The sequence below is a fragment of the Lytechinus pictus genome, chromosome 9 (genome assembly GCF_037042905.1).
Source record: "Lytechinus pictus isolate F3 Inbred chromosome 9, Lp3.0, whole genome shotgun sequence".
Classification (NCBI taxonomy): Eukaryota; Metazoa; Echinodermata; class Echinoidea; order Temnopleuroida; family Toxopneustidae; genus Lytechinus; species Lytechinus pictus.
The window spans coordinates 26,730,525-26,745,041 of record NC_087253.1 but is presented as its reverse complement, the minus strand read 5'-3'; the positions used below and the strand labels follow the sequence as shown (position 1 = coordinate 26,745,041).

At 36.3% G+C, this 14,517-nt stretch overlaps 1 protein-coding gene across 1 annotated transcript; it reads right to left on the bottom strand.

Annotated features, from left to right (window-relative positions):
• Window positions 1-4,507: 4,507 nt before the first annotated feature.
• Window positions 4,508-14,296, bottom strand: LOC129268064 (DNA-directed RNA polymerase I subunit RPA43-like). The gene is made up of 4 exons (XM_054905644.2): window positions 13,952-14,296; window positions 11,163-11,304; window positions 10,273-10,463; window positions 4,508-7,225 (listed from the first exon to the last, which is right to left on the bottom strand). The coding sequence occupies exons 1-4, from the start codon at window positions 14,182-14,184 to the stop codon at window positions 6,238-6,240; spliced, it is 1,554 nt and encodes a 517-aa protein (XP_054761619.2). The 5' UTR covers window positions 14,185-14,296; the 3' UTR covers window positions 4,508-6,237.
• Between the last annotated feature and the right edge of the window lie 221 nt (window positions 14,297-14,517).

Below are 14,517 nucleotides of genomic sequence, written 5' to 3'. Positions count from 1 at the left end.
TTCTGCATGTGTGTATTATAGCATGATTAATGTGCACACTCATTGGCCCGTATTCTGATGTCGGGTTTAACTTAAACTCAGGTTTAAAGTTGTGGTTTAAGTATGGATAGCCAATTGTTACATAAATCACTAACAGTAGAGATATCATACTTCAGCTCATTTGGCTCTCAAATCATTCATAATTGTCTAGGAAGTATAAATAGATGATTGTCTTCACCATCGATGAATCAGGAAAGAGCACAGTAAACATAAGAAACATACAACTTAATAAATATTTTGATACTTTTGGCTTCCCATACTTAAACCACAACTTTAAACTTGAGTTTAAACTAAACCCGACTTCAGTCATAGTTTTCATTCTATAATTCATTGCAGCATAGGAGCTTAGTACTCTAAGGGAATTTATGAAACATAAGTTTGTATTAATAAAGTTAAGGATACATATTTCTTGGTATTATTTTTTTTTTTACTTTGAATTATGCTCTTGAGTAAAATTTTTAGTGGATATGACTATAGATGTATACTATAGCATCATTTTTCATGTTCTATTACCGACTCAACAGTAAAAATATGTAATTTCTCTTCATGATAGTTTGAATCAATGGTGATTAGCTTCTTTAAGTGATAGAGCCAATCTTATACTTTGATTGTAACAAGACTTTCTTTAAACTTGTCAGAAACGAAAACTTTGAATTCAAAAGTGCTTAGGTAACACAATTGCCTAGGTCATAACTTTTGAAAGTCAAAGTCATGAATAGAAGTCTTTAGTTGAACTTTGCTTGATTTAAAGCAGGTTTTCTGGGATGAAAACATTGCAGAGCATAGTATGGCTGCATAAGTTAAGTATTTAATTTGTAAACAAAAAAATTGGTATAAAGCAAAACTGTGCATATGTTCAAACTTTGCATGAGCCAAAATGTGGCATAAATTATAAATAAAAACTTTGTTTTACCTGAAATTGTGCATATTAAACTCAAAATGTGAAGAGGTTAAATATAAGGATTAATTTTAAGTCATTTTTATTTTTCGTAACAATTATAGGGTTTTGCCGAAAAAAAGGAGAAAAAGCAAATACCTGCATTTAGGCATTTTACCTGCCATGATAGTTTAGAACTTATCCTTATATGTTCATGGCATCTAATATTTGTGTCATGAAACTTCTTGAAATAAATTATATGTGTATATTCATTGATATAGCTGTATATGTATGTAATACTAATAGCTAGTAAAAACAATTTTTGTGATTATTTCCTTTTTTTTTCTTTCACAAGAAGTATCATTGTGATGATTCCATATCAAACATGTATATAGCTGCAAATATTGCCTCAGAATAATTCAAAGATGAAAATATATGCCTTTTCTTATCAATGAAAAAAGATTTGTGATTATTTCCATTTAAACTGTTTCAATGATTAGTTATAGTGTGTTGGAAAAACACCTGAAAATGTACTTGATGTGTAGCTTGTATTACATGAAGCAAAAAGCCTCCAATGCTAATAAGCCAGTTCGTAGTTCCATTCTGCGCATGATCAGAGGAAGGTCATTGGTACTAAAGTGACATGGTGGTTTAAAATCTAATGAGATAAGCACCAACTTTGGTGTCTTGATTATTCATTTATTCATATATTCTTTCCTATTGTGTTTTTCATTTACATCCACAAAGAACAAAAATGCGTCCACAAACGACTGGTATATCACAGTTTGCCAAGTACATTGTACAACATGCTCTAATATGCATTTAAAGTAGAATGCAACAAATACCTTCATGGATTCTTCATTTATGTGCTATTCTAGTCACCTGGTATATTCAATTTCTTCATCCTGCTATGTAAGGCATGCATATGTTATATCTTGCTTTGAAATCTGCCTATCATAATGAAAGAAATGAAAGGTCTTTTGACCAAAATTGTCCATGATGTAACTACCAACTGGTCTATTTGGATGCGTAGGGCACTCGGTCTAACTGTTCCCTTTGTTCAAAGGGATTACTTTAATTCATATAAAAAAACTTGTTGCCACACTACGGTATATGTAATATGTCATTATAAATTTTCCAAACTTCTTTGAATGAATGTATTTACTTTTTTCTAATGAAACGATTATTGCCTTTGACGATGCAAACATGCCTATCAATGCAAGTTTATCGCTAAATATTCTCAAATATTTAAATGTATTTACAGGATAGCAGAGGTATATTTTGTCTTATTTCTGCTTATTCTTTTTTGTCACACCTTTCCTCTCTCCATCTTGTCACTCACTCGTTCTCTGAACTCTTCATCCTTTTTCATTTATTTTTCATTTTTTTGTTTTTCTCTAGTCTCTCCCTTCTGTCATTTTTCTATGGAAAGCCAACATCACCAACATCTAGAATACATGTGTCTGTGTAGTGTTTTCTAAATATGATGTATGTTTTGATAAATGAGAGTTGCGATTGATTCAATAAGTCATATCTATGGAAAGCCAACATCACCAACATCTAGAATACATGTGTCTGTTCAGTGTTTTCTAAATATGATGTATGTTTAGATAAATCAGAGTTGCAATTGATTCAATAAGTCATATCTATGGAAAGCCAACATCACCAACATCTAGAATACATGTGTCTGTTTAGTGTTTTTGAAATATGATGTATGTTTTGATAAATCAGTGTACTTCTCTTCAATCCATACTGGAGGAATTATGACATTGATGGCTTTCTATAGTTGAGATTCATGACCATTTGCTAAATATCGGAAATGTGCAAAGGCAATTTCATCAAATAGACATGACATTTTATTGTTTTTGTAACCGTTACATTTGTATCGTAAAATTTGGCAAGAATTTGTTGCATAATTTTAATCCAAGTGTCTATAAACTGTTTTATATGTCTTGTGATTCTTGTCCGTTTACTCCACATTGCCCAGAACTTATATCGTTTTCCAGTTTTCTGTAGGGTTCATATGAGAGTTTATGATTCTTTACGATGGCATAGGGCCTTTCAGAGATATTGAAGAGGGCTTACCCGTTAATTATTTTCGATTCACCGTGCATATTTCAACTACGCTATTGATGCTGTATACAGCATAGAACACCCAAAAAAGCCTGGTCTGGTAAGGGTTAAGGCTCTATCACATCGTTCTTTGCAAACCTTGCGGGTGATTGCCCGCAACAGATTTTCAAGCATGTTCAAAACTTCTACATTCAAATCAGACTTGCGTGTGCTGTGGGCAACTGCATGGAGATATGTGCGAGAAACTGTCAATGTGAGCGACCTGCAGGTAGCAGAAATAGTCACCTGCAAGTCACACGCAAGGCTTGCACGGAACGATGTGACAGGGTCTTTAGTTTTTGATAAATTTTCTAGTCTTACTATCCCTCGCTCATTTTCTCCATCAGCTAGGCTCCCTTTTCTTCAGGCATTCTCCCTTCCAATCTTCATTCTCTCTCTCTCTTGTCAATTCTCCTAATAAACTTTGTCCATTCTCCAGAATTGTTCTTAAAAAGATACAATTCTGCTTACATGAACTGTCTACTTAACATTTATAAGTAATTCTGAAGAGTAGTCTATGTTAGTTACATTTAACGGATTAAACCTTCATCAGTATTGCAGATTCGTGACAAATGTAAAAGATCTGTATATATTATGTGTAACACTTTATTGATAATACATATTAAGAAGCTCATCGTTTTATTGCATTAACTATCTCTACATTCATCTAATATTTTTTATATTGAAGGATACAAGCATGATCAGTCGGAATATAATTGGGCTGATATACATGTATGTACGTGTGTATATGTATGTTGTATAATGATAATGTATTGTTCATATAATGAAAATGCACAAACAGCAAATGTATGTGATTCGGACACATCTTCCTTTACATGTCATTTTATTTGATTAACTAATAAAATAAATATTTAAAAAATGCTCAATTACGATACTCATGCCTTTTTGGGGTTATTTTTAATACCTCAGTCACATTTGCTCTACAGAGAGTCAAAAACGGCCTTTTTTACTTTTATATACCAGCTACATATAGGACTCGCCGTACAGCTGCCATAGAGCAAATGTGACCAAGGTATAAATCATCAAGTATGAACATTTAGATGGGAAAAATATTGGTACAACAGAAAAGCAGAGAGAAGTAGGATTTTGAAAGGTGTGAAGGGAGGGGGGAAGAGAGAGATGGGTAGGAAGGGTGATAAAAAGGAGGCAGAGATAAGTGGAGTGGCAAAATGATGAGAGCAAGGAGGGGGTGAAACATGAATAAAAAAATTGGCAAATATCCCAAATTTGTTGCATTAAAAAAAAATAATTCAATATAGCCCATTATTTTTTCTTTTAGGGGGGGGGGGGAGAGTAAGGAGAGAACAATCACACAACTCTTTTTTTTTTCAAAGGAGCATGTCTGATAATTCAATGTGGCACAGTATTCTCCAATGAATACAATATTTTTGTATCCCCCCCCCCAAAAAAAAGGTTGAAACACTCAATAAATGTGATATTTGGCCAGTCAATGATAAATTGGGTTACTAGACATTTTATTCATTGTTCTGGTAATTGACATAATACATAATTTACACATACAAGACAGATTATATATATCATATTTCTACAAAAATTGAAGTTGGTAAGCTTTCTGAGATTTTCAAAAAATGATCCATTATTACCTGATTATAAGTTTGAACAATTTCACCATTTGGCGTGAGATATGGAATTGTGACAGAAGCCTATATTTAGTATAATCTAGATGGATGCTGCAGTAATTGTCTTAACTTTAGGTAAAACTGGGTAAACTTTCTTTCCTCGAGGAGTCTGATGAGAAAGACTACAAACAGATGTAGTCAATGTTTTTAGTCTTGCTACTTCAGACTTTAGTAAAACAGCAAAGACATGAGCTCCAGTCTTCGCCTAGAACATAGGCTGATCACAGAGGCAAGAACACTAAGTCATATATCACTCCCACAGCGACCAGTCATATTCTCATAAAATTAATTTTATCACTTAAAATCCTTCTTTTGATTTTTCATGTCAATGGAACTTCCCCCAGTTACAATAGGTCTTTGATGCATAATTACCAACCCTCAAGAAATTTACAATCCTCATCATCTAACCTCTTACAAATTCCAGTTGCTAAGAAATAATGCAGGGAACGGGCCTTTGCTCGGGCAGGGCCTGTGGAATTCTCTCCCACAGAGTTTGAAAACCCAGACTTTTGTGACCACCTTCAAGGGCAACCTGAAAACATACCTGTATAAGAGTGCTTTTTGATAGACATTGACTTATTGTTCAGAAATTTATTACATGTATATGTAAATAGTTTTTGTTGTTCTGCTCTGAAGTGCCTTGAGAATCTAAACAAGATGGAAAGTGCGCTATACAAATCTCATATATTATTATTTATCATTATTATTATTATTAAAACTGATTTTAGCTATTGGTAAATTATTCCCAGAAGTTAAAGACAATCAGTTGCAACAATGCGCATGTCCACTTAAAGTCTTAGAAGTTTTCTGTACTGGGAATAATGTAAAGTCACCAATCTTCCCTCTGCTATGTGACCAAGATTTGCAATGTAGCATGGACTTTTCCCTTTAGACAAAATAAAAATGAAAAAATATCACTTTAAAATATAAACTCTTTGTTCTTGGTATATTTTGTGAAAAGATACTGCCAATAGGACACCTGGGGCCCGTACCACAAAACTAAGCAACGATCGTAGAACATTTTTCTACGATTGATTGCATTGACTACAATGCACAATCAATCGTGAAAATCAAGCGTACGATTAATCGCTAAGCTTTGTGTTACGGGACCCTGATGTACCAAAAACAAAATAACAGTGATAATTCAAGTGAAAGCAGTTGGGAAGTAAACGCTGCAAAACAGGCTATTGGGCAGATTTTTTACTCATGCTAAGTTTTCTATAAGGAAATTTGCTATAATTTTCATGATTTTCAATGCATATTTGGTCATTCAAATTATTTTGCCTGAAAATTGTGCTTTTTGTGAATTTCTGTGATATCCATTTCTTCCGGAATTCCATAAGGATTTTCCATTTATCTTGTCATGGAAAACTTGGTACTCAAGTGTATGGACAGCCGTGTGTCTGTCTCTGTCTATTAAAATCACAAAAGACATTGAATTATTTCTTTTTTTAATTCATACTTGCCTTTGGAGAGTGCAAGAAGTGGAAGACATCCAAATGAATTTGGGTCATTTAGAAATATGTTTTACTTTGATAAAGGCCAGTTTTATATGACCTCTTCCTTAATGTGTTTCTTTTTCTTCTTTTTCTTCTTGGGAACACCATCAACCCCTTCATCAGTCCCATGTATTTCATTTTGTGTAGTCCTTTCACCATGATCACCACCTCCATTCACATTGTGCAACACATCACCGTGTTTCCTCTTCAATTTGTTTTGCTTTCTAATTTGTTCTTCACCCTCACCATCAGATTCTGATATTTGATGGTCAATGTGTCTTTGCTTATGCTTTTTACTTTTCACTTTCTTTTCTCTTGTCTGATCATCATCCGATTCTGGCTCTATCTTGATTCTGATTTCACCAGTAGGTTCGATGGCTTTGCTCATATTTTGATCAGAATCCTCAGAATCCCTCTCTTTATGCTTCTTTTTCTTCTTCTTTTTGCCCGACTGACTTCCATCCTCTGAATCCATGTCCTCTGTCTTCACAACGATGCTTTCCTGTATGCAAACATTACCATCCATGTTTGATTTCCTTTTCTTTTTCTTCTTTTTCTCTATGATTTGCTCTACGTTCGATCCATCATCGACGACGTTAGTACGACCTTCATCCAGTGACCAGCCCGGTTCCTTCTTTATCGTCATCTCTGATAATGAATCGTTCATTTCATTTTCCCTTTTTTTATCCTTCTTTTTCTTTTTCTTCTTCTTTCCCTCTATACCTTCTCCTTCAAAAATTACTTCCATCCCTCCGTCAGCACTAACATCAAGATCTGGTTCTATTTTCACTACGATGTCATCCCTCTGTCTATCCTCAATTTCCCTCTTTTTCTTTTTCTTCTTCTTTCCAACGTTCTCTCCATCATTCTCACTTGTCGACTCTAGAGGGAGCTTTGCATTGTTTTCTGGGTCGCTTATGAAACCACTGTCATGTTTCCTTTTCTCAGGGGCATCTGTCTCCATCGCGGTATCTTCTGCTCCTTCGCCATCAGAAACATCCTGTTTTAGTGGGTCCACAAGGGGCAAATCTGAGAACCTGACAATATAAAACAGAAAATATTTGTATTTTGGATCATTCTGTGAACACATTGCAGAAGGGAGAAATCTAAATGTAAATATTGACATCCAAAATACCTCTTTCTTAGCTAGAATTATTTGTATTAAACCTTTTTTTCAATTTGTCTCAGAGTATATTCCAAAGGGGAGGGGGGAGGTCATCTACTTATTAGTAAGGTTAAAAGTGCAACTTAACCCAAGATGGGTAACATGTTCCTTTGCTTAAAAATGAGATACCAGAAATTTGTATTGGTATTTCAACAAAGTGGAACAAAATTATTGATATTGATAATAAAGCTTTGTATTCAGATACTTGTGAAGTTGAATAACTGGAATTTTGATCTAGAAAAAGATTGTCCTCCAAGTTTTAGCTGATAGGATTTAAATCACTAAGAATCTGATCTAGATGAAGCATTCAACTAGGCCTTTCCCAATACTTATATGTCATACATGTATGTAAATGATCAATGTTGATGTTTTTAATTATTATTCTAAGTAATTCCTTATGTTGTATAATTTGTATTTTTGTAAAGTGCATTGAGAGTCCTTTCAGGTCTGAAATGCGCTATATAAGAACTGCATTATCAGGCCTCTACAAAAAAAAATTCATAACTTGCCCTGTCGGGCAAGTGATAAAAAAATTTGCTTGCCCGATAGAAAAAACTGCTTGCCCGATTTTTTTTCAAAAATTATTTTGCTCTTAATAATTATTCTTTTCTGTCCTGGCTGAACTTGATTTACTGGCGCTGCCCTTGGCATTTCTTTTTCTTGACTCTTGTTCAAGTTGTTCTGGCCGCCGATCATGACGACAAAAGTCGCCTATTTTAGTCTGACGACTCATTGTTTATTTGGTTTGAAGTTGAAGCCGAGTCAGGGTGTCCAGATTTCACAAAATGAAATATGGGACAATCGACAAAAAAAAAAGATCAAGAAAGAAGGCTACACACAGTGTTAGACTTGTGAAAAAAGTACAGAATTGGAAGGGAGGGTGAATGAAAGAATGAAGGAGAGAAAGAAAAGAGATGAATTGAGAAGAAAGAAAGAAAAAATGAAGGGGAAAATGAAGGAAATAATAAAAATATAAGAAAGTTCTAATAAAAGAAGGATGAGAGAATAAAAATAGATAAAAAGGTTTCTGTCATTCTTTGAATTGAATATAGAAAGAAAAAAAAAGAAAAGGGAAGATGAAGAAATGTGTGAAAGTCAAAACAAAGAAGAGAAAGACAAAAAGAAAGTAAGAAAAAAGGAGGAGGAAAGAAATTTTTCTTTCATTTTTGGAAAGAAAGAAGAAAACAGGAAGGAAGAAAGGGAAAGAAAGTATAAGGGAAAAGAATAAGGACAAAATGAAATAAATAATGAAAGAAAGAAAGGAGGAAAGAGAGGGAGGAAAGAATGAAGGGAGGCCAGAATGAATAAAAAAATAATGGAAGGAGAGATAGAACGAAAATAAAAATGAGTGGAAGGGAGAAGGAATGAAGGAAATAAAAAAAGGAAATGTAATAAAGAAGGCAAGTAAGAGAAAGAAGGAAAGAAAGAAAATGAACAGAGAGAGAGAGAGAAAGGATCAGGAAATAAAAATAGATATGTAACAAAAAAGGGCAAGAAGGAAAGATAGAAGGATAGAAAAGAAAGAAAGAGGAAAAAGTTCAAACTTCAAGCAAATAAAAACAATCCAATCATATAACAAAAATCCTAATGATATTTGGTGTTTCTTTTATATATTTTTAAAATTAAATAAAAACTAAAATGTTTTAGAAATGAATAAAATACGGGACGTCTGGTCCTGGCCGAGTCAGTCCGAAGCTTGCATACATTCAGCGTGATCTAGCTCGAGACTCGGCTGGCTTGATCGCGATTGCTCGTGTACGTCCGTACATGCGCTCTGAGGGCGAGAGAGGGGTTTCCCAAGCCAGCTCCTTCGTCGATTAGTAGCGCATGCGCACATTGTAGTTTAGAAAGTAAGATGGCAGCCTCCATCGAACGGGACCGCTGGCGATAAATTGTCGCTTTTGTCGGTAAATTGGCGCTGATTTGACATGTTTCCACTGTTTTTTGACTGGTATGACATTGTATGAGAGATAATTGGCCGATAATTGCAATTTATCAAAAAATTATTAAACTTTACTCTCAATTTATCTTGTTCATTTTCAAAACAACCACTTTCCCGATCGGGCAATTGACTTTGAGAAATGCTTGCCCGCACGTCATTTTCACTTGCCCCGGGCAAGCGGGTTTGTCGCGCCCTGGCATTATTATTATTATTATTTTGCACTCAAGGACGTAACATCTTGCACAACTTTATAGAAATAGGTCCAAGAAACAACCCCTGGGGCCCGTTGCACAAAAAGTTGTGTTTAAACACAAGCCAAAAAATCAATCGCATGTCCCAAATGCGCGCTGTTGATTGGTAGAAAATCAAGTTATGCATGATTTTTAGAGTTACGATTGATTGCAACTCTTTCTGCAACGGGCCCCGGTAATATTTTCTTGTCCAAAACAAGCCTTACTAACACTGGGGTAATAATATAATTTGTATGAGTATATAAACATTGCATGAGAAGCCATTTCGTAATAACAATTTGACCATCCGTAGACGGTCATTGGCCGAACAAGAAGAGTGCTATTCAAATAATTGAGATGAGCATGATCATTCATATGTTATTCTAAAAGATGCTTATTATCCCATTTTAAGAATAACAACAAAGTGTTTCAGCAATGTGTGGTATTTGGCAACAACCCAAATAATAGCCAATTTATAAGTAGTTCAAAGCGGACAATGTAACAGAAGCTTTCCAAATTGTATATTAACACAGCCTCCAAGTTGTGTCACCGGGTCTATGCAGTAATTCCTTTTTTAAAAGTTGAATATTACTGATCGGAATACCAGGCAAATTACATAACATCCTCTTTCCAAAAACTTGAAAAATTACTTGAGTATATATCCAACTAAAGAAAAGGGAGAGGTCATTGCAAAATCTTGCTAAAATGCTAATTACCAAATAGCTGTTATTTTTATTAATATCATACCTTTCCTCTGTTGGAGTACCCTGTATTGCGAGGATCCCATTCTTTGCTTGAATCTTGGTGACCTTTGCCATAACCTTTGACCCCTTCGGTAACCTCTCCTCGGCGTCTGAACCCCGGAGAGGGAGTGAAAGGTTGAACCAGTTATGAACCAGGCAGCTGACGTGATCCTTTCCAAGCTCATTAACCACACACTGTGGGGAATAAATAGAAAATGAAATAAAATAACTATAATGATGATAATGAGGATGAAATTGATGATGATACTTATAATTATAATAATTATATTTGGTAATTATAATAATGATAAACGTGGTGATGATGGCAACAATTACGATGACGGTGATTATAATGATGATGATGATAATTGTGATGATAATGATGGTGGTGGTGGTGATGATGGTGATATTGATGATGAATGATGATGGTGGTGGTGGTGGTTGTAATGGTGGTGAAGATGATGATGATAATGATGATGAAGATGATGATGAAGATGATGATATAACAAAATTATTTTGTTATAATGATACATGTAATCATCATGAGGATTAGGTATATATTGCACTCACATCTACCTTGTTAGGTGTCCAAGGCACTTACTATACATGTCTCTTGGAGTATAAATAAAATTATTTCAACTTGTTTTAAATTCTGTGAAACCCTAACCCTTTTAATACTCTAAGGACACATTGTAGACCCAATAGAAAAATTATGCACTAATAACATAGGTTTTCTGAAGCTGTGGGTCCCATTTCATACAGACTTTATATACTAACAAATGCACAATTGATATAAGAAATTCACTATCAGCCAATCAAATTGAAGGATTTCAGTAGCTTAAAACTGTTATTGCAAATTAGTTATTGTAACAAGTTCTGTTAAACAGTTCTTACTTTCAAGATGGATCCAAGGGAAGGTTTGAAGATCACTGCCTTGAAGGAAACGTTGAAATGAATGTAAGGTTGATCATCAAGAATGTTGCCTGTTTGCTGAAGAAGTTGCAGATTACAGTAAGCTAAGGGGACACCACCAAGGCTGCAAGATTTAAGGACAATGGTTCATTAGATTAGGCATGTTTTTTTTTCTTAAAATTGGCAACTTTAAAGGACAAGTCCACTAAAACAAAAAGTTGATTTGAGCAAAAAGAGAAATATCCAACAAGCATAAAACAGTTGCATCGACATCGTCTGTGTCAGACTCGGCTCATTCTGAATTCTGCTTTAAATATTTAAGCGAGGCAAAGCCCAGACCAGGCCTAAATTCAACCCTACGTGTGGTAGATCTAGCTCAGGTCACGTCACGAACTACATACGCATGTCTGATCATGGACCTATTACAAATGGACATTCAACGAGAGCATTTTATGGCCACCACCCGTTTCCAGCTGTCAAAATTGCTGTCACACAGTTTGTTAACTTTCTCTTTGCACTTTTTTTACGAGCGCCCGGGGCAATTGTTTACTCAATCCCTTCTCGGACCATGACAGTCACCGCTCGATCTCTGGCCCTCTTTCGACCAGATGCGGTCATGTAAGCTCGATCGCTGCGATCAGGGAAAGTCCCTGCATTACCTATAATGCAATGCGCAATTTATTCTGGTTTTCAATACATTATTTCATGCTGTCAATATTGTGCAATTATCGTCTGATCATCAGAAAAAATTCCTATTAAATTTCGCCAATCCTCTGTAATTTTACGCCTAAATGAAAATCGACTTCTGACCGAAGGTAAGCGCGACTATCGACATCAATACTGTCCGAAAAAGATGCATGTTTAACGTCTTTCCGCACATTTCTCTGTCGAATTTTAATTGTTTTTTTGCAGTAGATATACTGATCTACACGGTGATGTCAATGCATTTTGTGAGCGGTTGTTAGCGATGCATGTAGGTAAAAAATATGTTTATGCACGCCTGTTTTCTTGTTTCTGCAAAACTGGCAATCATTTTCTTAACGCTAACGTTCGCTGCTGTGTGTTGCTTTTGATAAAGTGAACGAACAACATCCCAATGTATAGGAGCAGAGCACAATTGATTTCCGCTGCCCATCAATGACAGCGTGTTTTAAGACCGGCTTGATGGGCGTCAGCTGCCAGTGCTCTGTTTATAAAAGGATTAGCGGTGACGGTCTTAGGCCCAGAGGGGATCATGTAGGTCCATGGTCTGATTCTGTCATTTTCTGGAAATTCTGTCTGGATCTGGATCTGGATCTGGATGTGTACACTGCTGGACCAATTGGTATGAATGCAGCGGGTGAGAGAGGGCACGGTGATATTTAGTCGTATCGTAGGTAGCTCTTTTCGATCTTTGACTTGAACACCTCTAGTGATGTGCTGTTCACTGTGTCAGGTGGGAGATGGTTCCAAGCCAGAGGGGTACTCACAAAAAAAGATTGCTTTAATTGTTCAGTGTTTGTTGATTGAATAGTGTAACCTTTATTGTGGTTCACTACTTGTCTTTCTAAGATATTCTGTGCTTGAAAGTCTTTAAATTGTTTTGTTTTGACTTTCCGTTTTGGCCTTGATTTAGTCAAGAAATTCTCAATAGGAAGGGCTGGGACCAACCCCTCGACCACCTTGAAGAAGGAAGATAACTTCAGGACTTGTCGTCTTGAGGATAGTGTTGGCAGATTCAGCTTTTCTCTCATGCTGGTGATGCTGCCTGGGTTGCGAGATGTGTAGTCACCTGTGATGAACCTCACAGCTCTGCGCTGAACCCTTTCAAGGCTTTGGATATCTTTCTGCAGGTATGGATCCCACACACAGGCTCCGTACTCGAGAATGGACCGTACAAGGGAGATGTAGGCTGTACGTTTACACTGCTCAGGGCAAAACTGGAGATTTCGGCGAAGAAGTCCCAGGATGGAATTTGCTTTTTTCGTTGTCATGCTGATGTGTGGGGTCCATTTAAGGTAATCAGACAGCATGACTCCGAGGTACTTCTCTTGGGAAATGTGTTTGAGAATATGACCATTGATGTTATAGAAGTAGGATGACTTCTGATCAGTACTCAGTACTTGGCATTTCGTGGCATTGAATCTCATTCCCCATGTAATCGCCCATTGCTGCAGCTTGGACAGATCGTTTTGAAGACTGACATGATCCCGCTGCGACTTGATCGTTCTATATAAGAGACAGTCATCAGCGAAAAGGCGGACAGTAGACTTGACATTGTCTGGTAAGTCGTTGATATGACAAAGGAAGAGAAGGGGGCCGAGCACTGTCCCTTGCGGCACTCCTGACATTACCTTCGTTGAAGATGAGTGTTCCCCATTCACAACAACTTTCATCTGTCTCTTTGTTAGGAAAGATGAGAGCCACTGAAGCAAAGGACCTTCGATGCCATATCTTTCCAGCTTGTGTAGAATGAGGGACGGTGTCGAAAGCCTTCTCAAAGTCCAAGATAATGATGTCCATTTGGGTCTTCTTATCATGGGCTGTGAGAAGGTCGTGTACGGCAGTCAAGAGCTGTGTCTCAGTAGAATGGCCTGCTCTGAAACCGTGATTGAGTGGTGACAAATGACATTCAAATTTCGCATGACCAGCTTGTCTAAAAAAACTTGTTTAAAACGTTTATAAACCAGGATATTGCTCACATGAAAACACAGTAAAACAAATTGTCTTTGTGGATAATAATTCCTTGTTTTTGTTTGCTAATTTAAAAAAAGAAAATGAGGGAAACGAACCTTTCTGAATAATGCCCGATCTCCGACTCCAGAGCCTCCATCGCTCCCTTCTTCAGCCGCCCGAGGTAGCGGGGAGAGAGAGCGAAGTGCCGCTGGGACACGACAGTGCGACATCCATTGCACGGATCTTTCGTCAGTTTTGCTGCCTTTTTGAAGATCCCGAACAATTCCACATTACTCATTCTTGAAGGAGAGCGTCCGGAATTATCATGAATCACTGTAAAATTACACATTTAAGCAAGGAATATGTTTTTTTAAACTAAAATGTGCCGACATAATTAATAGTAAGCACTGGCACGACCGACCACGCCAACATGCTTCCTATAGAATACGGTGTCTTATAATATATTAACTAAATTGAAAAGGAAAATAATATAGAAAGGGGAAGGGGCCCCGGGGGTGCTTCCCAGGCTGGAAAGCACCCCCTGAAATTGGTTGGTATGTGTACTAAACAGAAGAAATCTAACCAAAACCGGTACCAAAATGATCGTAATTTTTGTAGCGAAACATTTTTTTTTTTACTTTTGCTTTTTTTTGTTTTTTGCTTGTCGAATTCGCCGTGCACC